The 21,315-nt window shown below is 53.2% G+C and overlaps 2 protein-coding genes across 4 annotated transcripts; both read left to right on the top strand.

The window, feature by feature from the left end:
• The first annotated feature begins 466 nt into the window (after window positions 1–466).
• Window positions 467–7,549, top strand: Tmem61 (transmembrane protein 61). 2 transcript variants are annotated; one of them, XM_042669799.1, is made up of 4 exons: window positions 467–529; window positions 743–863; window positions 2,364–2,713; window positions 7,143–7,549. In XM_042669799.1, exons 2-4 carry the CDS (start codon window positions 849–851, stop codon window positions 7,417–7,419), a joined length of 642 nt encoding a protein of 213 aa, XP_042525733.1. In that variant the 5' UTR covers window positions 467–529; window positions 743–848; the 3' UTR covers window positions 7,420–7,549. The 2 variants fall into 2 exon arrangements, with proteins under 2 accessions (XP_042525733.1, XP_042525732.1); XM_042669798.1 differs by lacking the exons at window positions 467–529; window positions 743–863 and adding an exon at window positions 1,535–1,661.
• Window positions 7,550–11,793: 4,244 nt separating this feature from the next.
• Window positions 11,794–20,661, top strand: Bsnd (barttin CLCNK type accessory subunit beta). Of its 2 annotated transcripts, XM_042669796.1 has the most exons (5): window positions 11,794–12,238; window positions 15,388–15,423; window positions 16,742–16,833; window positions 18,085–18,339; window positions 19,239–20,661. In XM_042669796.1, the coding sequence occupies exons 1-5, from the start codon at window positions 12,062–12,064 to the stop codon at window positions 19,654–19,656; spliced, it is 978 nt and encodes a 325-aa protein (XP_042525730.1). In that variant the 5' UTR covers window positions 11,794–12,061; the 3' UTR covers window positions 19,657–20,661. The 2 variants fall into 2 exon arrangements, with proteins under 2 accessions (XP_042525730.1, XP_042525731.1); XM_042669797.1 differs by lacking the exon at window positions 15,388–15,423.
• Window positions 20,662–21,315: the final 654 nt, after the last annotated feature.

Here is a 21,315-nt window from a genome sequence, read left to right as displayed (position 1 = left end):
AGCTCCAGCATCTTTTAAGCACGCACTGATCCTTGACTTAAGACAATATGAGTGCCCCAACTCCAGCCCTGGTATCTCCCAGCAGGCCAGTGACCTGGGTAAGGAATGTTCTGGGCATGTTGCCTTCAGGGATATGGGGTACTAAGGGTCCAGGAGAATCTTCTCTCTCACTGACTCATGTGAACAGAAAATAATGGTCATGTCAAAACAGGATGCAGGCCACGTTGGAGATTTCCTTTTTCAGACCTCCGTTTCCCCTTCCGTGTGAAGTGGGGAGACGTGGGGACCTGTATCCCTGTCTGGAGGCACGATGGCTGTTGGAAGTGAGCCTCCAATGTCAAATCTACCCTGTAAGTCAACGGGGCGGCACGGCCCAGGGCGGGGCTCCTGCACAGTTCCAGGGTTGTTCCGCCCCTTGGCAGGGGCAGGAGCATGCTGTCACTTTAAGGTCGGGCGGGGTTTCCAGGCGACACCTGGTACCTGGAGCGGCAGGGAGCAGCCACCCAGTGCAGTTAGTGGCGCACAGCAGGTGGGTGGCCAGGGCTTGGACCCTGGGCAGGGGCAGAAGGGTGGGAGATCACCATTGAAAGTCAGGGGACCCTGTGGCATCCTGTGGTGGGCATGATGTGGCTGGGGCCAAGGGGAGAGGCTGGGCAAAGCTGGGGGTGGGGGAGGGGAGGGTGTGCAGGGTGTATGTGTGGGGAGGGTCTCTTCTCCTCTAAAGCCCCTGTGTCTTCCACAGCTCCGGCTTTACACGGCCCTCATCCACCTAGCCACCCCCCAGCCACCATGGGGTCATACCTGCCTTGCTCCCTGCACCTGGACCACGTCTGATTCTCAGCAGCGCCATGGCCTCCAGTGAGGTGGGTAAGGGTGATAGAGCCCTTCTCCCTCTACCTCCTGCTAGGCTGCCTGCCTGGACCCCCTGTGGGGAACCCCCCATACCTGTAGCTGCACATCTGGAGTCCTCCTCGGTTGGTACTTATTCTTTGGGTGCCATCCAGGTCCTCAGTTTCCCAGCAGTTAGAGAGGATGGGCTGGGCAGCTTGTGGATCAGCAGGTTACTCCCTTCCAGAAGCTGGCACCCAGTGGGTGCTCACTGGTGGCCCGGGGCAGGAGACCCGACATGGCTTCCGTGAGAGCCTGAGCTGGGCTCTCCCAAGCTGTCCTGACAGGAGCAGGGCTTTCTAACTGAGCTCATGGTACCTGCAAGTAGGAGTTGGGGGCAGGAGCTAAAAATCATGCCTATGATCTAGAAGGGGGCATTGAGGCCAAGAGAGACTAGGCAACTGTGCCCAGGGTTGGAGCAGGCCCATCCTCTGTCCAGCTTCCACCTTGCAGCCAGCTTGAGGTGGCAGAGCCAACAGAAGGACCACAGGGTCAGGAAATGAAGGAGGGATCTGGTGCAGGGAGGGAGGTAGGCACAGGAGTACTGTGCTCCAAGAAGGCTCAGGGACTTGGGCTTTCTAGCACCAGAAGGTTCCTCCAGTAAGGGCTAGGCCAGAGAAGAGCAATTACCACGAAGAGACTCACTAGGGATGGAGAACAGCCTAGAGGTTGGCTTTGGGGGACAGTCAGCCTCTTCCTGTCTGTGGAATCCTTCCTGTGTTCCTTCCCTATGCAGCATCTTCTCTACGGCCTTGACACGGCTCTCTGCAAAGGTTAGTTACTGACTTGACATGGAGCAGGTTGTAAGCCCTTCCCTTCTGTCATATGCTTGTGTCCAGCCTGGCATCTTAATGGCTAATCTATCTTAGTTATTCCATCTGGAGGTTGTGATGGATTTGTGTGCCAGTTGCTGATAGCTGGACATTTTGGCTTGTTCTAAATGATGATCCTCATCCACAAGGCCACTTTGAATATTCTTTTGCAGGAAACCTGGCTCTTTGTCCTAAGAGCACCTTGATCACACCTGACCTGGACCTCTGTATCTTCCTCTGTCTAATGGTGATACTAGCTTTCCCCTTCATGGGACCAAGAGAGGTGAGGCAGAAAAGAGTCAGCCAGCCCTGGTCCTGACAGGCCTAGGGACCCAGCTGGTGGGCAATGTCCTTCCTCCTGGCTTACTCAGAAGGTGGAGAGTCTGACATCCACCAGGCCAGGAAGTCAGGACAAAAGTCCAGAGAGAAAGTGGCCACGTGTGTTAAACTACTACCGTGTCCTAGCAACATGACACATGCTATATGTGACATCATGATGTGTGTTATATGTGAGACCCTCAGAGACCTGTGCAGTTGGTGGCATTGTCTCTGTTTCACAGATGAGAACACCGAGGCCCAGAGGAATGAGACAGCCTCTCCAAGGTCATACAATGACCTCAAGCAGAGGAGGACTAACACCCGTGTCTTCTCTCTCTTGTACAGATGTGCAGCAGGGGCCGCGTGGCCTCCACCCTTCGCTACAGCGTGACGGCCAGTGGTGCAGTGGTTCTGGTAGTTGGGACCCTCTGCTTTGCTTGGTGGAGTGAAGGGGATGCAGGTAGCCAGCCTGGCCAACTGACCCCCAGTGTGGAGCACTCCACCCCCGGGGTCCCCCGTCCTGTGCTCAGGTCTGTCAGCTTCTTCTGCTGTGGGGTGGGTGGCCTGTTGCTGCTCTTCGGCCTGCTGTGGTCCATGAAGGCCGGCACACGCGCACCGCCCCCATGGAACCTGTATCACCTGTCCCGAGGCCTGCACCATGTCACTGCGGAGTCCTTGGAGAAGGGGGGCTGCAGGTCAGTGGGGTGAGGGAGGGGATCCCAGGGGACTGAACACAGTCAAACTTTTATAAGGCTCCTCCTCAAGACACAAGCCTTGTCTTGTGCCCCGGAGACATGGACACAGATTGGTACAGTCCTGAAGAACCTGACTGCCCCCCCCCATGAAGCTTGACTCCCATAGATGTATGACATCATGTCTGTGTATGTTCTGTCAGTCTGTGCTTTCCACATGAAGGAAATGCCACCTCTGCAGGAGCATCACATGTGCCCCCGTGAAAATGAACACATTGTGCACACTCTTATTGGACACTTACACACAAAGTACCCGTGTGCTGCACAGCATATAGGCCCTTGGTCATTATCTGCCTCTCCCCCCATCACTGTACTTCTAGCATAGCCCAGGTAAGAGTCACTTGCAGTTTGCAGAATAGGGAGATACAGGTGCACCTAACACGGTGGGAGCCTGCTGGCCACAGCTGTCCTGCTTCTCCCCCTTCCCTCCTGGCTATCTTGGGGAACGAGGCCAGGCCTAGGCCCCTGGGAACTGCTCTGGAGCCTGAATGCCCATCTCCTCTTGTCAGAGGGACAGTGTCCTCTGAGATGAGGATGGAGCAGGTATTTATTGAGGCGTTCAACCCCTGGCCAGATCTTGCTTTGAAGGAACTGTCAGAGGAGAGAGGTCAGCTTTGGAGATAAGCCAGAGGAGCCCTGCCCTTCTCAGCTGAGAAACCTGGGTTTTGGGGAGACCAAGTGACCCACTTGGGGGTTAGGGGTTCCAGAAGCCATGCCAGGCTGTGGAGCTGTGCCCAGGAGCCTGCTCCTCCCTGCCCAGCCTGGCATGAGTGTGTGGGTGTGGCTGTTGTCTACACACACAGCTATGTGGACACAACAGGGTCTGAGCTCCAGCTGTTCGGCAGGTGAGCCTTGCCCTCCATTCTTAGAGGTCAAACAAGATGCCCACCCAGGAAGCTGCTGAGGGCTTCTCACCCCTCAGGCTATGAGAACCACATCTAGATGTATAGAAAACTTGTCTGCTGGTCTGTCCCTTCCTGCCCAGAAGTGGATCAACCCCAGCTCTGCTGCCCTAGAGCCTGGCTGTTGCCCCTACGAGCTACTGTGCTGGTCCTGTCCTAAGAGCCTTGATCTCTGAGGGTATCTGGCTGTAGCCAGGTTAGACCCTTGGCTTGACTCTTGGCTCAGGTAGGCTTCTTTTCCTGCGGGGCTTCAGTTTTTCCATTTATTTGTTTCCTTATTCCTTCATGCATTTAATTAATATAGACCTAATATGAGCCTATCATGGGACAGGCAGAAAACAGTCCTGGCCTCAGGAGCTCACTCACAAATGCCAGTCCTGTACCAGGTAGCTGGAAGTAAGGAGCCTGGGACTCCCTACTTTCAGTGTGCATGGCAAGAAAGGCCTGGGTCCAGTCAGGAGGTGTGATGAATGCCTCTAGATTTCCTGATCCCTTACCTGTCAACTGGAGTGAGAGGTCTTTGCCCCTGGTGGCTGTTTCAGCTCAGAGGAGAGGGCAGATGTGAGTGGCAGGCTGTTAAGCTTGTGCACACATTAGCTTCCTGTGGTTACCGTGCATTGCGTGCTTCAGTGTGCCCAGGCTCACTAACTGGATTATGCCTTGGCTGCTCATGGGGTGAGTGTAATGATGCCCATTTTACAAAAAGGAACCTGAGGTATGGAGGGATTAGGCAGCTAGGGAGAGGTGTGGTGGAGAGGGCAGACTACGTTTTGCAGTCAGGCAAATGGGTCTTCACCAGATAGCAGGGGTAGGAGCTTTACTGGGCTGTAAAATGGGTGGGGTGAAATGCCTCTCCCCATGTAGTTATGGATATAGATGTGCATTGGTTTTCATTGGATAAATAGGACGTCATTCTTGTTCATTGGTACTTCCCCCCACTGTATCTGCCCCACTCCATCTCAGGGTAGTTAGGTCTTTGTCCTGGTCCCCTTTTGTGGCACACTCTATGGTATCCTACCCAGAATGCACCGGAAAAGGGGCTACCTGAGACTTGTGGGGCCCCACCACCCTGCAGAGCCTCAAATCCTCTATTCATGGCATTCTGGAGCAGGACCTTGGAGATCTAGGGTTGGTGGGTCCAGATGGCTGCTAAGGTGATAGGAGGTAGTTTGAGGACCACTCCACACCTGCCTTCTAAGTAAACTTCCTGCTGTGGGCTGAGCTCACAGGGCACTTAAGCCCTGCCCTGCCAGCTGCCACCTGCTGGGATGGCCCCAGACACCCTCAAAGCCTGTCTTGGTTCTTTAAGGCTCAGATACTCTTGGATGATGGGGTAAGGGGGAACTATAGCCAGAAGGTGAGCAGGGCAGGAGTGAGGGGGGCCTGGAAGCCCTATAACTCACATTTTTCTGAGTGCTGTCAAAGCTCAAAGAGGCTCAAAGAAGTTGTGAACAGGGCCCAGGTCACACAGCATAGACCCATGCTTGCCTGCCTTCAGGAACATTGTTTCCCTACTCTCCCTGCAAAGGATGCTGGGAGTCCAGAGATGCACAAGGCCCCAAGGGCTTCCTCAGCTACAAGGCTTCTGGCTGGCACCCCAAATCCTGCTGCCACATAACCTCATCTGTGGCTGGGAGTAGTGAACTTGCTTGTGGTGAGCTCCTCAAGGGGCTGCAATGGGCTTGAACCCCAGAGGACACATTGCTAGAGAGAAGGGACATGTCCCCAGGGGCCATTGCATGTTCCCATCCTTCACTCCTGGGGTCCCCTGCATTGGCCTCTCCTGGGTTTGGACAGTGAGATCATTGGTGTGGAGGAATTGAAGTCTCCAGTCAGCTCCAAATGGACTGCAGAGACGTGGCCGCTCTGAGCCTGCATGGCAGGGCCTGCCACTCAAGGGGCCTGTGGAGACACACCTGCCCTCCTCACAGCAGACCTTCTAGTGGCTGCTAACACCTGGTTTATACACCATGTGATGACTGCCTTCTTGTGTCATTTCTTCTTTTTTTTTTGTCAGTTGTGGGGCCTGAACCCTGGGCCTGGGTGCTGTCCCTCAGCTCTTCAGCTCAAGCTAGCTCTCTACCACTTGAGTCACAGCACCACTTTCGGCTTTTTCTGCTTATGTGGTACTGAGGAATCGAACCCAGGTCCTCATACCTGCAAGGCAAGCGCTCTGCCACTGAGCCACCTTCCCAGACTGTCATTCTTGCCTGTCACTGTTACCGTTTCACAGGTAGAGAAACTGAGGCCCTGATAAACAGAGTTACTGACCCTTGATTTCTACCAAGAATGCAACAGAGCAAGGAGTGAGCCAGCCCTCTAGTGGCTTAGTGTGAGAAATGACCTTCAATGTCACCCAGCCAGTGTCACCTCAAATCTAGGACAGTGACACCCGCTCCAAGGCCCTGGTATGGAAAAGGGCACTGAGTCCCTACAGATGACCCTCAGGGCTTAGAAAAGGCCAGTCCAGCCTTGTAGTAGCTGGGATACAGGTGCCTGGTCTGAGAATTTGGCCGGCAGATCACTGGAAGACTGTCTTTGCCTAGAGTCTATAAGTGACTCAGTTGGCTGAGGAGGTGGGGGGAGTAAGGCAAAAAGTAACAGGAAAGCTAAGCTATGCAGAGTTCAAAAGTGGTTGGTGGGGCTGGGAATGTAGCTTAGTGGTAGAGTGCTTGCCTAGTATGCACGAAGCACTGGGTTCAATTCTTCAGTACCGTATAAACAGAAAAAACCCAGAAGTGGTGCTGTGGCTCAAGTGGTAGAGTGCTAGCCTTGAACAAAAGAAGCTCAGGGACAGTACCCAGGTACTGAGTTCAAGACCCCGGACTGAAAACTAAAGTGGTTGGCCTGGTAGTAGGGAGCACACCATCCTTTGAGGCAAGCAAGCAGCAGTAACCACTAGGCAGACATCATGCCAAAGACTCCAGCATCCAGCAGACATGGGGACTGAGGTCTCCCATTCTGTTGGCCTTGTAAAGGACACTTCTGTAACCTGGGCATCTCTGTTCATGGTCACCACCCCATCTTTCGACAACCATCCCAAGCACCTGTTGCTAGTCTCTGCATACTCACAGTCAGTCCCCGTTCTAGGGGTCAATCAAATAGTGTCACGACAGTAACAGACAGCAAACATCACTGTGGGGGGGCAGAGCATCAGTGAGATCTTTTCTCAGGGAGGGGCAGGACATAAATATCCCTGGGTTATCTCAAGGGACAGCAGGGAGTAGGGCAGAGAATGTAGGGGGTGGGAGATGGCTTTTTCCATGTGGAGGGAAGGAGGGGGCTGGAAGGAAGGGTGGGAGAGCAAGGCTGGCAGAGTGGTCATGTACCAGCCTGGAGCAGGTCACATCAGGGAGCTATGAAGCATTGGATCTACCAAGGAAAGAAGGCCCAGCCTTTCTTTGTGCCTCTCTGACATGTGGTGAGTTTTTGTCCTTGCCTTGAAAATACCCTTTTGTCTGTTTCTCTAGGACTGCCATCCCCACTTGTGAGGAGGCCACATGCTGTCCCCTGGTGGAGAGCCCCCCCGTACCAACTGCATACCCTCCAGAGGAAGACCTGTGGTGCAGGGTGCCGGGGCCAGCCCTGCTGGGGACTCCGCCCCCCTCACCTCCACCCAGCTACTCCACCAGCATCCATGCTTGCAATGCAGGTTCTGGAAAGACATCATGTGCTCCCAGCTCCTGGCATTCCAATCCAGGACTAGCTCGAACTACAGAAGTACCATCTTGGTGCCCAGGCTCCTAGCTGGACTGGAACTGGCAATGAAAGCTGAACCTTTCCCAGGTTTGCCCTATAGGCCTGGTGTGCAGTGGACACTGTACCTTTTTTTGCTAGATTTAAATACATCCATGTTTTATGATGTCTCATGATTCTACTAGCTGGTTCTGGTGAGTTTTCTGTCCCATGCGGTATCCATGAGGCTGTAGCAATCAGGGACTCAACATGGAAGATGACAGCCCCAGATGCTGCTGGCAGGTGGGACTGGCTGGCAGCTGCCTTTCCTGTTTCCATTTGAGGCAAGAGGCAGGGGCAGACCTGGCCCACGCCACACTCTAAGCTAATGACTAAGAGAACAAAGGACTCTGGATTCAGATCACGTGTGCTGAATGCCACCAGGTACCATCTTGGTGACCTTGGACAACAACTATCCCTCTATCAGCCTTAGTTTCCCCATCTAGAGTGACACCTGGGTGGGAAGATAAATGGGATGGAACAGTAGATGCTGGGGGCTCAGGTCTCCCACAGGCTCTGTGCGGATGACAGGTGGTAAATGCGGGTGTCAGCTTGTCCAGGGTGGCATTAGCATTAGGTATGTAATGATTCCTGCTCCTCCTCGACCAAGCACAGGTCTGGCCTCTGCTGTCACATGTCCTGTGGCAGAAGCCCACTACCATCCCCGCTGGCCACCTGTGGGCAGGAACACCTGCTTCCACATAGCTCCTCTCTGAAACCCCATGTTTCCTCCCTACCCACTTCTGTTCTGTTACCAGTCAGCCAGTGTTTCCTGCTCTGGGCCTTGGCTTCTTTGGCTCTGTTGGTGGTTCAAATTGCACAGACAGTCTGTACTATCTGAATGAGAATGATGGAGCTACTGTCCCAGAATAAGGATGATGATCACAGGCTAGAGTCCCCTAGAAGTGGGGAGAAAAATTTATGAGGTGCTCCTGATCACTGCAGGAGTGCTTAGTGCCAGAAAGGTGCTCTGAGCCTGGCTCTCCACACATGGTGAGGCTGGTGGTGTTGAAGGAAGCAGGTATGTAAACAGCATCTCATTCAAGACAGAGAACACAGCTGGGAACTTGGGCCTTTCTCATTTTGTCTCAGTTTCAGGCGAGTGAGGTTTAAGTGAGCTTCCCTGAGTCCCACAGCAGGCAGAGGTACAAAGGCCCCGGGCTCAGTCAGCTAGACAAGGGCTTACTGTGTGCTGGGCTGGCCTTCTGTTGCTGTCTTATTCCTTTAAAGCCACTCCTCACAGGCTCCAAGGAAGTCCCTGGAAGCAAGAGAACAGCTGGAGAGAGGTAACTGTCCCGAGAAGAAAGTCAGGGCCATGTTTTCCTCCTGGACCTGGGGTCTCCCATTTTCAATGGCTTGGACCACTCAGTAGCTGTCCATGAAGCCTCCCTGTCTGTCTGTTTGTCCCCTCCCTGAAGGTTTCTCTGCCCTGAGCCAGCCTTGTCAGGCCCTGGCCAGATCTGGTGACAGATAGCTACAGCTCACTTAGAATAAGGAGAGGTCTTTTGCTGGTCTGAGGAGAGGTCTGGTCTGCTCCCCACCTCCATACCCCTCCCCAACAGACCTAGCTTCTTTTCCAGTGTCATGGTTTTTGCTCTTACTATTCTAGAAGCTCTTCCCCAGAGCTGGGTCCTCAGTAACTGGAGGGACTTTAGGAACCCTCTCTCCTTCTTGTGTTCCCACTCTTCTCCTTTTCTTATCACGAGTGGCCTGATCATCTCTTTCTCCTGAGCCATCCCAGGGCCCATGCAGGTGTCTGCAGATGCTCTGCCCCTCCCTTGCTGGTAACCTTGTGTGTGACACATGTTTTATTAGACCCTCTGCAATTTCTAAGGGCTTAATGTTGGCCCTGTGATCCCAAAGTGAGCAATGGCCCAGCACAGGTAAGTTAATGAATTGCAGGTGTGAGAAGGAGGAAAGGGGAGGGGGGAAGAAGGAGGGAGGAGAGAGGAGAAAAGATAGAGGAGGGAGTCAGAGGTCCCTTTTCCTAGCTATAGCCAGAGGGCAGGGTGGGAGAGCTGGCAGCCCTCTCTCTCCTTTTCAGCCTCTCTCTACAGCAGCTCATCAGCATCACTTACCTTAAAGCCTTTGGCTTTTACTCTGAGAAGGCAGGGAGAGGTTCCAGAGGAGTCCTGCGCAGAGGAGTAATGAGTTAACCTAGCCTCTGGGCTCAAATGAGATTCATGGGTCAAGGATGGAAGCAGAGACCAGTTAGAGGGACAGAGAGGATGGGGGCTCAGGCAGGTGAGGACCAGTAGTGGGAACTGAAAGTACAATCAAGAGGATATGGGGGTGACAGAGGCAGGGATGGTAGCTTGAATATCTAATGTGGCCTGGGAACTTGTTAGAAGACAGCCGATATAGGAGGGCTCAATGTGGACCAGCCTCTTCACAGAGTTGGGAGTCTGATCGCCTGCCATCTGTCAGTGGGCACTTGCCCCTGTACTTTGCACATGCTGGTGATAAGAATTCTCACCAGCTTCTTCTGAGTGCCTTCTGTAAGTCTGTCCCTTCACTCCGCCCAGCAGTCTCTCTCTTTGCTTCCCACTGTGCTGACCTCACACATATTTCATTTTTTTTTTTTTGTGCCATGTAGTAGAGGGCAGAACAGAGCACCAGCCATGCCTTCATGGGCCTCAGTTTCTGCATCTGTCAATAGCTATGCTCTCTCCTCCCTCCTCTGAGTGTCCTGTGGGGTGGTTCTACTCTCTGATAGGATAAAGGACACAGAGTGCCCTCTGCTGGCAGGTGATGGACTCCTTAGCTGCCCCCTTGGCCCCTCCCTGCCCAGTGGCAGGACCAAAGTCAAAGTGGAAGTGGGGGGAGGGGGGGAGACAGACTTGCAGGGAGCAGGAACACTGGACAATGGAGGCACCTGCACTGCACACACACTTTTCTGTTTAACTGTTACAACCCTTGGGAGGCTGGACTAGACTTATTTTGCTGGGCATCAACTTACTCCTGCTGTCACTCATTGTATCTAAAAGGGATGAAAGTGGGCGGTGGACAAGGGGAGGGTCACGGGAGGAGGACAGAGCAAGCTGGCTCCAGTGACCACAGGCCTTATTGCCCTGCCTACATTGGGAAGGGAAGAGGGTGCTCTAGTCCCTGTCCCCAGCCAACCCCTCAGTCAGTTTGGAAAGATCTTAAGGAATCTTTGCCACTCCTGGCTCAGTCTCTTCATCTGGGAAATGGATGTGGGAACTCCTGGAACTTGGCCACAAGGGTATCACAATGCGGTGCCGAGCATGGCGGAGCCACCAGGGGTGCAAGAGGCTCCCGTGGACGGCCACTGTGGATGGGAGAGGCGGATGCTCTGGGGTTGTCTCTTTTTCTGGGAACAGCACCAATGAGGTGACTCTGGGCCTCTGTGAATTGGTGATCACGAATCCTTGCAGAGCCTGGGCTGTGAGTAATCACAGACGGCTTTTTCTACACTTTCCTACGCATGACCTGGAGATGGCCTGATCAACCACCCCCAATCTATAGGGTGTATCAGCCAATCAGCCCCATGAGAATGCCCCTGATCTCCCTGGGTGGCACCAAGTGACTGACTTCTCAGGACTGAAAATCCATGGTGACATCATTCTTAGGAGGAAGGCATCTTCCCAGGAGGGCTTCAAGGAGGAAGAGAGAGTCAGTCCTTCCCACCCTGCAGGGGCAGGTGTTAATACACACCTCAGTCCCTTGGAGGTTGAGGGGCAGCTTGTGGTAAGCAAGCCTGGATAGGACATGAAATCCAAAGGGGACAGAGGAGAACTAGCCTGGGGACAGCTCTAGTCCTGAGAAGGGATCAGGCTGATCATCCCCATAGGACAGAGGAGGAATTGAGACATGGCCTAGTAAGATTGGGGTGTAAGAATCCGAACGCCAGCCCAGCAGTCGGCTCACCCAGTTTCTGCTTCGCGTCATAGTTAAGCAGTGTTGCACTGGGCTCTCGTCTCCGCTCTGCCACACTTAGTTGTGACTTCCAGCAGGTTCCACGTCCTCATCTGTAAAGTAGAAATGTGGTACCTGCCTTCTAAAGTTCCCCTTAAATAAATGGGTAGCTGCAATATGTCCCAGATAGTTACTGGTAGCTGAGAGGAAGCATTCTTTCTGAGCCCCAGCCAGATGGACGCTTGTCTTTGGAGACTGTAGGTTTCTCCAGGACTCTAAAATGCTAGCCTGGGCTCCTGGAGCCCTCTAGCAGCTCTAACTTCTTTGGGCTGCAGATTTCTACCTGCTTCTCTTGGAAGGTGTGGAGTCACCTGTCGCCCAGCTCAGTTCCACACTAGGCAAATGAGGTGATGTCAAAGCGTTGGCAGGGGCCCAGCCCTGTGACCTCCCCCTGTCCCTCCTCTCGTCTCTGCACTCAGATTCACACACACGTCAGGCCACTGGGCCCAGAGGGAAGGTGAACGTGTGAGGAGTGAAGGTGGATGGCTGGGCCCACGGGCCCACTGAAGCGTGTCACCTCCAGCCCTGCCTCGCTGGCGGGTCCCGGGACTACAACAGGACCTGAAGGGAGCCTGCCCTTCCTCTGACTTTCAGCTCAATCCGTGGTGACCCCGGAGTTCCGTCCCTCCCTGAGTGAGCCTGTGCCCTGTTTGTGCAGGGTGTCTGGTGCCCATTCTGCTTGGGGTTACACAGGCCAGGGCCTGGCCAGGCAGCCATGGCCGACGAGAAGACCTTCCGCATTGGCTTCATTGTGCTGGGGCTTTTCCTGCTGTCCCTCGGCACGTTCCTCATGAGCCACGACCGGCCCCAGGTCTATGGCACCTTCTATGCCATGGGCAGCATCATGGTGATCGGGGGCATCATCTGGAGCATGTGCCAGTGCTACCCCAAGGTAGGTGTGGGGTCTGGGGTGGCTGGGCCTCTAGCCTACATACCATCTCCACCCTCCAATCATCTTGTCTTCCCTCTGACACTCTTTGATTTCTTCTCTGTGCTCCTGAGCATCTGATCACCCTTCCATCCAGCTCTCAGTGTTAGGGCTGGCAGAAGCACTCTGGGTCTGGACCCTGACCCAGATATCACAGGGGGTTCTGATGAGACCCAGAAGCCTGATCTATGTTCCTGGCCAGTCAGCTGGTGCTTATTTCCTGTGGCCCAGCCCTCCTCACCCTGAGTTCTCTCTTGGGCCTTCTCTTGCTGCTTTCCGAGTCAAGTGGCCGAAGGCTCTGAGGGGCGGGGTTCCATGGCTAAGTAGCCAAGTTTGGATGGGAACTTAGATATGGGTGGTTTAAAGGGTAGTCCTCCAGCTTGAGTGCTCCACTCCATGTCCTAGAGCTCCAGAGAGGTCTGGGTGGGTCAGGTATAACTTGAAGACACAAGGGTTTTCTATTTCAGAGTCTTAATCTCTTCCTAGTCTCGGGAGGGACTTTGTGATTGGGAGGTGGCCTGGTTTGGAAGTTCCGTGTTCTGGTTCTGGCTCTCTCCCCAACTCTGTGTGTGACTTTTGTCTTTCTGAACCTCAGTGTATTCATCCACTCAAATGGGACCCCAGTTCTCCACTCTGTGATCACAGAAGCAGTGGAAGATGGCCCATCTGGAATTTTGTGGGGGCCGGGGGGCGGGGATTGGGTAAAGGACAACTGTTGTCATAATTCTAGATCCTCTCCAGATCATTGACCCCTGTGGATGGGCATGTCAGGAGTTTTAAACCTTTAATGTCCAGAGAGGTTGGGTGACTCTTTCCAGGACAAATAGCTGCTCAGACAAACAGGCAGGCTCAGGGAAGATGGATTCAACTTGGGTTTTTGTCTCTAACTGCCTGGGAGACTTGGCTCTAGTCCCTCTCCTCTCTGCCCATCAGCTTCCTCTTTGCTATAGGAGGATTCCTCAGTGAGTCTAGAAGATGGGGTGCAAATGTGGGGAGCATCTGCAGAGTGTGATGTGGAGGACCCCTTTCTCTCCTACCACTGGGTGGCTGTGCTCAGGAACTCAGAGGAGCAGGTGGAGGCTGGGGCCTGGCTTTTGCTGGGTGCCAGCCCTGCCTTCTCCATGGGCCTGCCCTGGGCTGGGTGTGTCCAGAGCTAGGGCAGTCTACACTGGTTTATAGCTATTTACTGGGCAGTTTACAGTCAACTTGCCTCTGTCTGTACAATGCCCTGAGCAGAGGTCACCAGGAGGAGAGGCTCTTGGAGCCAGCCAGTGCCTGTCTGCACGTCATCACTGTCATCATCATCTTTTCCCTGGGGAGGAGGCTGGGCCCTGGGAGCGGAGGATGGGTGGAGAGATGAGTGGGCAGCTCCTTCCTGGGCTTGGTGGGCAGAGGACTGGTGGTAGTGGGGGGAGGAATACTACTGGGTATTAATGAGTAACTGTGGATAGACTCACATATGTTTGGCTGTGGAAAAAGTGTGTTGGGGGAAACCCACAGGCCCAGATTCAAATTCTTTATGACCTTGACCTTGTGCCTTCCAAGGTTAAGTGTGAGGAAGCACTGGAGGTTAGGTGTATGGGAGGACCTATCATTTTTATCTGGTATGAAGAGAGTGAAGGCCTGTTCTTAGGGCTTGTGCTGGGCAGGGCCTGGAAATGGGGGGTGGAGGAAGGGGAGTTTTAGAGACTCAGTTGATCCTAATGGGCCAGGCTCTGGTAGCTCCCACCTGTAAACTAAGCTACTCAGCAGGTAGAGATTTGAGGATCTAGGTTTGAAGCCAGACAGAGCAAGAAATTCCATGAGACTCATATCTTCAGTTAACCACCAAAAAGCCAAAAGTGGAGCTGTGGCTCAACTAGTAGAGAAGCAGCCCTGAGTGAATAAAGCTAAGAGACAGTGCCCATGCCCTGAGTTCAAACCACAGTGTTGGTACAAAAAACAAAGTTTATCCCAATGAAAAATGAAGAAACAGTGTTTTAAACCAGGGAGACACATGAGGATGAGGACAGCCCGGCCACTGCGGCCCTCCAGGCTCATCCCCTTGGCTTCTTCCTGGGCTCTTGGTACATGGCCCACAGAATGCTTCAGTGTATAGGAATTTTCTGGGTTGACTGAGATATAATCATTAGGTAGGATATGAGGGTGGAGAGAGTCAATGCAAACATAAATCAAGCTCTCCCTCCTTTTGAGTAGCTGGGGGCCTGGGTGGGGGAGAGACAGTTATCTGTCTATAAGAAAGAAGTAACTTTCACAGAGACAGTGATCTGGGGTTTTATAGGTTAAATAAGAATTCCTCCAGGCAGAAGAAGGGCATGAGCAAGGCGGTGATAAGAGAATGAGGTCAATGGGTCAGCGTGGCTGCTGGCTGGCAGGCAGGGGAGCAAGTACAGATAGAGAGGAATGGGGCTGAGCTGCCACGGAAGGAAGCTGGAGCTTCCCCTTCAGTTGATGGTTGAAGGAAAGGGAGCAGCGGTGCTGAGTGAGAAAGTAGTCAGGCTGATGTCCAGAAGCAACAGAGTTGCTGTGAGGCTGCTTCTCTGCAGGTGGGAAACATGATGTCAGGATTCGAACCTAAGGCTGCAGGAACTGAGGAGCCATCCAGTCCCCTCCATGTGGCATGGCTGTGGTAGCATAGTCCGTGAGAGCCAGCATTCTCCTGCCCAAGGATGAGGAATGGGATGAGGGCAGAGCTAGAGGGTGGGGATGTGGAGTCTGGCAGCTGAGCTGGAGCAGGGAGAAGAGGAAGGACTGGAAGGGAGAGCAGACCCACTGCGTCTGAGGCCTCCACTCCTTGTTCCTGCCTGCTCTGCCAGAGCCCTGGACCACAGCAGCTGGTTGAGGGGTCTGTGTTTTCCATAGCCTTCCTCCTCTATGCTTCCTCCCTCTGGCAGCTGCCCAAGTTCTGCCCAAACATGAATGTGACTGTGCGGTGCTCCTGCCAAGAATGCCAGATACGTACATGCTCTGAATAGAGGCTGAGCCCTTTAGTCTGATAATCTGAGGGTCTCCATGTCCTGCTCTCCCCCTCCAGCTTCAATTTTGCCTGTCCACCCTCTTCCCTTAGAACAAGGACTTGTGTTCCAATGTTACCTTCTCTCTGTCTCCTCCAGGATTTCACAGAAATGCCCATGACCTTGATGATTGCAGTGAGTGATGTGATGATGATGGTGGTGATGTTGGTAATCATAGTGATAATGGTAGTGTTGGTGGTGGCAATGGTAGTGGTGATGGTGGCTAGGAGGGGGATGGAGGTGGTGGTGGTGATGGTGATGGAGAGGGTGATGATGAAGTTGAGGATAGTGATGGCAGTCCTGGTGACAGTGGTGATGGAGGTGGTGGTGATGGTGGTTGATGGTAATGTTAGTCCTGCTGCTGATGGAGGTGATGGTAATGATGGTAGTGGTCTTCTAAGTGGTAGTGATGATTATAGTGATGGTGGTAGTATTGTTTTTTGGTGGTGGTGATAGAGTTGATGGTGGTTATGATGATAGTGGAGGTGGTGGTGGTGATGACGGTGATTGTGATAGAGGTAGTGATGGTGGTGATAAGGACGGTGATGGAGGTTATAATGGTGACGGTATTGATGACTGTAGTGATTATGTTGGTCATGGTGATGATGATGGTGTTGGTAGTGATGATAATGGTAATGTCTGAGTCATGAGCTAATTGGGGTGAAGAAACAACTTCTCTGAAGGTCAGAACCAGCTGGCTACAAGGGATCCTGGTGTGATACTGTATGTGTTCACCATTTTTATTTAGTCATCTTATGTCAATGGGCACGTGGGTTTCTGTTGTGCATGATGATGGTGCTCTGAGTACCAATAGGCAAGGCCAGCCCCATGGCCCAGAAGAACTGAGAGAGGCTCTGGGCAGAGGGGTGACTGTCTTGGGCCAACAGCAAGGACCTGGCAGAAGGAGCCTCACCCATTCTCCCCAACCTTAGTCTCCTTCTGATATGTTCCACTGCCTCCTTCATGACTTCCCTCCCTCTGTATCCCTCACTGCTCAGCCACTGGAGCTGGACATATAGAAACTGCTGCATCCTGAGAGTTTGGGAATGGGCTGTGGAAACCACTGCTCCATCCACTTTTCTGTTTCTGCAGTCTCTGCACCACCAAGCACAGGACCTACTTTCCACTCATTCACTGCCTAGAATGAAGGGCCTTGTGCATGTCAGGTTTGGGATGAGACTCTGGGAAATGAATGATGAGACTTGAGTTCTAGGGCAAATGGTCTCTCACTCGTTGCTGCCCCTAGTGGCAGAGAGAGTGAGTGCACAGAGCAGGTCTGGCACAGCCACCGCCCACCACTGGAGCCATGCTCTGAACAGCACCTGCTTGTCAAATGGAGCCCCAGCCAAGTCCAGCTTCTTTTCCTGGGCACCCAGGGAGGTCTACCGAGGCTCTGGGCTGTGTGGAAGCAGCTGTGTTCAGATGCACAGGCTGTCTCCCTTTGTCTCTGCAGGTTGCCTTTGTGCCTGCTGACTCTGACTTCCAAGGCGCCCTGTCCCCGAAGGCACTAGGCCTGCTGGAGAGCAGACTGTCTGACTTGAAGAGGTGAGTGCAGGGGGGGCCTCGTCCCAGCCTCCCATCAGGAGGAGAATGAAGGAAGCAGAGGGGAAAGTGTCCAGTCCAGTGGGGGAGCAGTATCTTCTATTTTCTCTCATGACCCAGCTTCCACTTTGCCTCCCCATTTCCTGAGAACAATCTAGTACAAATCATGGGCTGTTTCTCATTCTTGGTTCTTGGAACTAAGTATTATTATTCCCATTGTACAGAATCTGAGACTCAGAGAAATAGAGTCGCCAGCCCCAAATCTCATGGGGAGTGACGGATAGAGATGGAGCCTGAACTCAGGCCTGATGTGGTTCTGAGGCTCAGGCAAGAGCACCCTGGCCTCCACTGACCTCTGGCTGTGTCCCTGAGGCCTAAGGTGGGTGGGGTTCAGAGATGCTCTACTTGGATAGGGGAAGCTGAGAGCACTGTCATGTTCTGCCTCTGACAGAGAGAGACTGGACAATGTGGAGTAGCAATGCAGTGGACATCTTCTGAGAAAGGCTGTCCAACTCCAAGCCGGGGCTAGGGCCATCCTGGGTTTTCCTGTCACCTGGGAGTTCTAGCCTCTTTGTCTGTTCCTATTCCTGTGACCTTGGGCAGGGCAGCTTGTCTCTGACCCTCATCTTCTGCAGGCTGTAGCATAGTTATAGAGAATAGGACACTGGGCTCTGCACTAGAAGCTGAGGGTGGTGTACTGTGTTTGCAGGCCAGTTTCAGACCCTAAGGCAAGGTCTCCACACTGGGCCTCCTGCATCAGGGAGGATCAGAGGAGCTTACTACCAGAGCCTGGTAGGCCAGGAGCCTACAATAATTAATGAGCTATCACTGTGGCCCATACTTACCAGGGAAATGACCACGACTGCCTGGAGCCTTGGCTTAGAGAAAGGGTTGCTTAGGAGTCTGGGACCCCATGCACCTCCATGGGACTGGTCTCCATTTTGCCCTCGTACTCTGTGGTTCCCTTTGAGACATCAAGTGAAGGGAACACAGGACTGAGAGTCAGACTTGTGGTTGGGTCCCACCTCTGTCACTTAATTTCCTCACAGTGTGAGGTCTCAGCCTTGTCATCCATGAATGGGTACAGGGAGATCCCCTGGGGGCTCTTGGTGAGATCTGTGGGATCTCATGCCCAGGGCACACAATCCAGGTAATGACATCGAAGATTGCTGAGTGGATCATTGCCCACTTGCCTGTTCTCTCTGTTGGTCTGTCTGTCTGTCTCTCCTCATCTCTCCCTCTCTGGGCCCTCAGCCCCCAGCCCCCCTATGTCAGGCTGTGGGAGGAAGCCGCCTATGACCAGAGCCTGCCCAACTTCAGCCACATCCAGATGAAGGTCATGGGTTACAGCGAGGACCCCCGCCCGCTGCTGACCCCTGAGCTGAAGTCGGAAGCCAGCGGTGGAGGAGATGGTGGCTCTCATGATGCTCAGAGCTGGGTGGAGGCTTCTGTTGTTGTCCACAGGAGTTTGGATGAGAACGAGCAAGAAGGAACCCCATCTCAGAGCAGGCGAGTGTGCACAGGAGGGGTGGGGTCTGTGGGGTCACCCAGGGTGGAGGGCACTTGGGAGTGAGGAGCAGGCAGCAGGGGATGGGGACATGACATCAGCGGCAAACACATGAGCAGACTGTGGGTCAGAGGGGCCTGGCTGCAAAACCAGCTCTATGGCTCTGTCAACTTGGCAATTCTCTTACTCTCTGGAGCCTCAGTTTCCCTAACAGAATAGTCATTCCCACATACCCAGGGGTGTTGTGAAGCTTGGAGTAATACATTTCTGATGCCTGGCACACAGTAGGTTCTTGCTTTCTCTGGATGTTTGTCATGAGTGCTGGAGGACAAGGAAGCAGAGGACGTGAGTCCACTGCTGTCAACCTCCCAGTGACCACAGGCCAGGCTGTCCCTCTCCACGCCTGTGTCTGCTTGCTTGTGACTGAGCTCCTGACTCATCCACTTGTTTACTCATTCCACTGTTAGAACCTGGCACAAGCTCCCTTCTAGGCCTGCCTGGGCTCCATGCTTCCAGAACTCTATCTAGTCTTGTGGGGCAATCAAAGGAGATAACAGAGGGACTCCTGGGGTGACAAGTGTTGTGAGAGACCTGAGGAGAAGAGGGATGGCTGGAGATATGGATGACTGGAAGTGTAGTCTGCACAGTGATCTAACAGCTCTGTTTTGAGCACCTACCACGTGCTGGGCATTGTGCAATGTGCTTTGCACATTGTTATCAGCTATGACTCTTAGAAACAGGCTCAGCAGTGTGTACTATTTCTCCTCACTTTCCAGAGGAGGAAACTGAGGCTCAGAGAGGTGAACTTTCGCTTCTCAGAACTTGCAACTGGTGGCTATGATCAGGACCCAGGTGATCTGACTCAGGACGACTCTTGACCTACTTGTTTTTGCCCCTGCAGCCCCCTGGCCTGTCCCTCGGCCCCTGCACCCTTGGCTTCCTTCCAAGATGAGCTGGACATGGACTCCAGTGAAGGCAGCAGCCCTAACTCATCTCCAACTGACAGGGAGGAGCCGCGCTCTTGGCCGCAGAAGCCACAGGCTCAAAGGGGCACACTGGACCCCTTCCACGACTTTGCCCTAATTGACGACATCCCCACATTGGATGACACAGCCCCGGAGAAGCAGGATCAGGATGCAGCCCAACCCCAAATCTTGCAGCTATCTTTGAAGGCAAAGGAAAAGAGGAAGGATTCTGCAGATACAAGCCCTGATGAGTCTGAGGAGGAAGAGGAAGACTTGTACTATGGGCTGCCAGACATCCCCGAGCACCCCCTCCCGGACAAGGAACTGGGCTTCGAGCTTGACACTCGGGGCTGAGGTGACTCTGCTCCCCCATTTCCGCCTGGCAGCTCTGCTAATCCTAAGTGACCTGACAGGGTCTCAGTTTCCCTATCTGCCAAGTGGGACTGGATGGAGGGTCAAAGGAGACAGACAATGGGCTGGAGTGTTCTGAGAACTGTAAAGGAATTCAAGGGTGGAGATGAGGACTCTCAGGGGACCATGGCTCTTCCAGCTTCTTCCTGCTTGAAGATCCAATGAGATTTGTTGAGATGTTCAGCATCTGGATTCTCAGAAACCCTTTCCAGTCTCCCCAAAGATGGCCTTTGACAGGACTTCTCTGTGGTGCTACCCAGGGCCCTGGCCCTGCATGAAGGTTTCCTTCCTATTCAGTTTCAGTCCCCTGGTGGGTGGTGTGATCCATCCCACTCAGAGCTGACTGCATTTCCTCCTGGTCCTGTCTCTTCAGGGGCTCCCATGATCCTCTAGTGGGATACATGACTGACCTCTGCAGACTCTCAGCTTCACTCTTGGACAACCCTCACCCCAAAATACACACTCTTTCTACAACATTCTATCCTTATTCTGCTGCCCATACCCTGGCCTAGCTGCCCTTCTCTATCAGGATGACTTCAGGGTCATTTATCCAATGGTTGCAGAAATAACTCTGGAGGCCTTACTGATAGCCCAGCTTCCTAGCATAAGGGAGTCCTCACTTCTTAAGTTCCCTTGGGGCAGGCACATTTCTCACTGTGGCTTGCTTTCTGTCCTGTTCTCTGTGGTGCCATCTCAGCCTTACTCACCTCAGTCTCCAGAATTCTGGAGTCCCAGAGTTGGTGGCACCTGAGCATGTGTAGAGCACACCAGACCCCTCAGACAATGCCACCCCCTTGAGTTCCCAAAGTTTATACTCACAACCCCTTGACTCTCTAGTGTTCACATTTCTTTTGTCTGTCGCCTGGCTTGAGCTCGGGTTTGGGCACTGTCCCAGTTCTATTGCTCTACCACTTTGAGCCACAGCTCCACTTGAAGTTTTCTGGTGGTTACTTGGAGATAAGAGCCTCATGGACTTTTTTTTTTTGGGTCCGGTTGTGGGGTCTGAACTTTGGGCCTGTCACTGTCCCTCAGCGCTTCAGCTCAAGGCTAGCGCTCTGCCACTTGAGCCACAGCGCCACTTCTGGTTTTTTTCTTTTTGCTTATGTGGTGCTGAGGAATCGAACCCAGGGCCTCATGCATGCAAGGCAAGCACTCTACCGCTGAGCCATCTTCCCAGCCCCTCCTCATGGACTTTCCTACCTGGGCTGGATTTGAACTAGGATCCTCAGATCTCAGTCTCCTGAGTTTCTAAGATTATAGGTATGAGCTGCTAGCACCGTGCTCACATTTTCCTCCCTCCCTCCCTCCCTCTCTCCCTCCCTCCCTCCCTCCCTCCCTTCCTTCCTTCCTTGCATCCTTCCTTCCTTCCTTCTATTCATCCTTCTTTTTTATTTGCTGGTACCAGAGATTGATTTCAGAATCTTGTGCTCTCATTTGGATTTTTCAGTCACAGCTACTACTTGAGCCACACCTCCACACTAGTATTTTTCTGGTTAATTAGAGATAAGGTCTCATGGATTTGTGTTCCCAGACTGGCTTTGAACCTCGATCCTCAGATGTCAACCTTCTAAGTAGTTACGATTACATGCCTGAGCCACCAGA

This window comes from Dipodomys spectabilis, unplaced genomic scaffold (genome assembly GCF_019054845.1).
Source record: "Dipodomys spectabilis isolate Male_0828 unplaced genomic scaffold, ASM1905484v1 ptg000504l, whole genome shotgun sequence".
Taxonomy (NCBI): domain Eukaryota; kingdom Metazoa; phylum Chordata; class Mammalia; order Rodentia; family Heteromyidae; genus Dipodomys; species Dipodomys spectabilis.
This window is presented reverse-complemented; position numbering and strand designations above follow the sequence as displayed.

What these genes read in the sequence shown, in the direction of transcription:
- Tmem61 (XM_042669798.1), top strand. Translation starts at nt 1,539, where the DNA reads ATGGAGAACAGCCTAGAGGTTGGCTTTGGGGGACAGTCAGCCTCTTCC. An exon ending in TGACACGGCTCTCTGCAAAG is followed by an intron (nt 1,662 to 2,363) that starts GTTAGTTACTGA and finishes TCTCTTGTACAG; the next exon opens with ATGTGCAGCAGGGGCCGCGT. An exon ending in TTGGAGAAGGGGGGCTGCAG is followed by an intron (nt 2,714 to 7,142) that starts GTCAGTGGGGTG and finishes CTGTTTCTCTAG; the next exon opens with GACTGCCATCCCCACTTGTG.
- Bsnd (XM_042669796.1), top strand. Translation starts at nt 12,062, where the DNA reads ATGGCCGACGAGAAGACCTTCCGCATTGGCTTCATTGTGCTGGGGCTT. An exon ending in AGACTGTCTGACTTGAAGAG is followed by an intron (nt 16,834 to 18,084) that starts GTGAGTGCAGGG and finishes CTGGGCCCTCAG; the next exon opens with CCCCCAGCCCCCCTATGTCA. An exon ending in GGAACCCCATCTCAGAGCAG is followed by an intron (nt 18,340 to 19,238) that starts GCGAGTGTGCAC and finishes TTGCCCCTGCAG; the next exon opens with CCCCCTGGCCTGTCCCTCGG.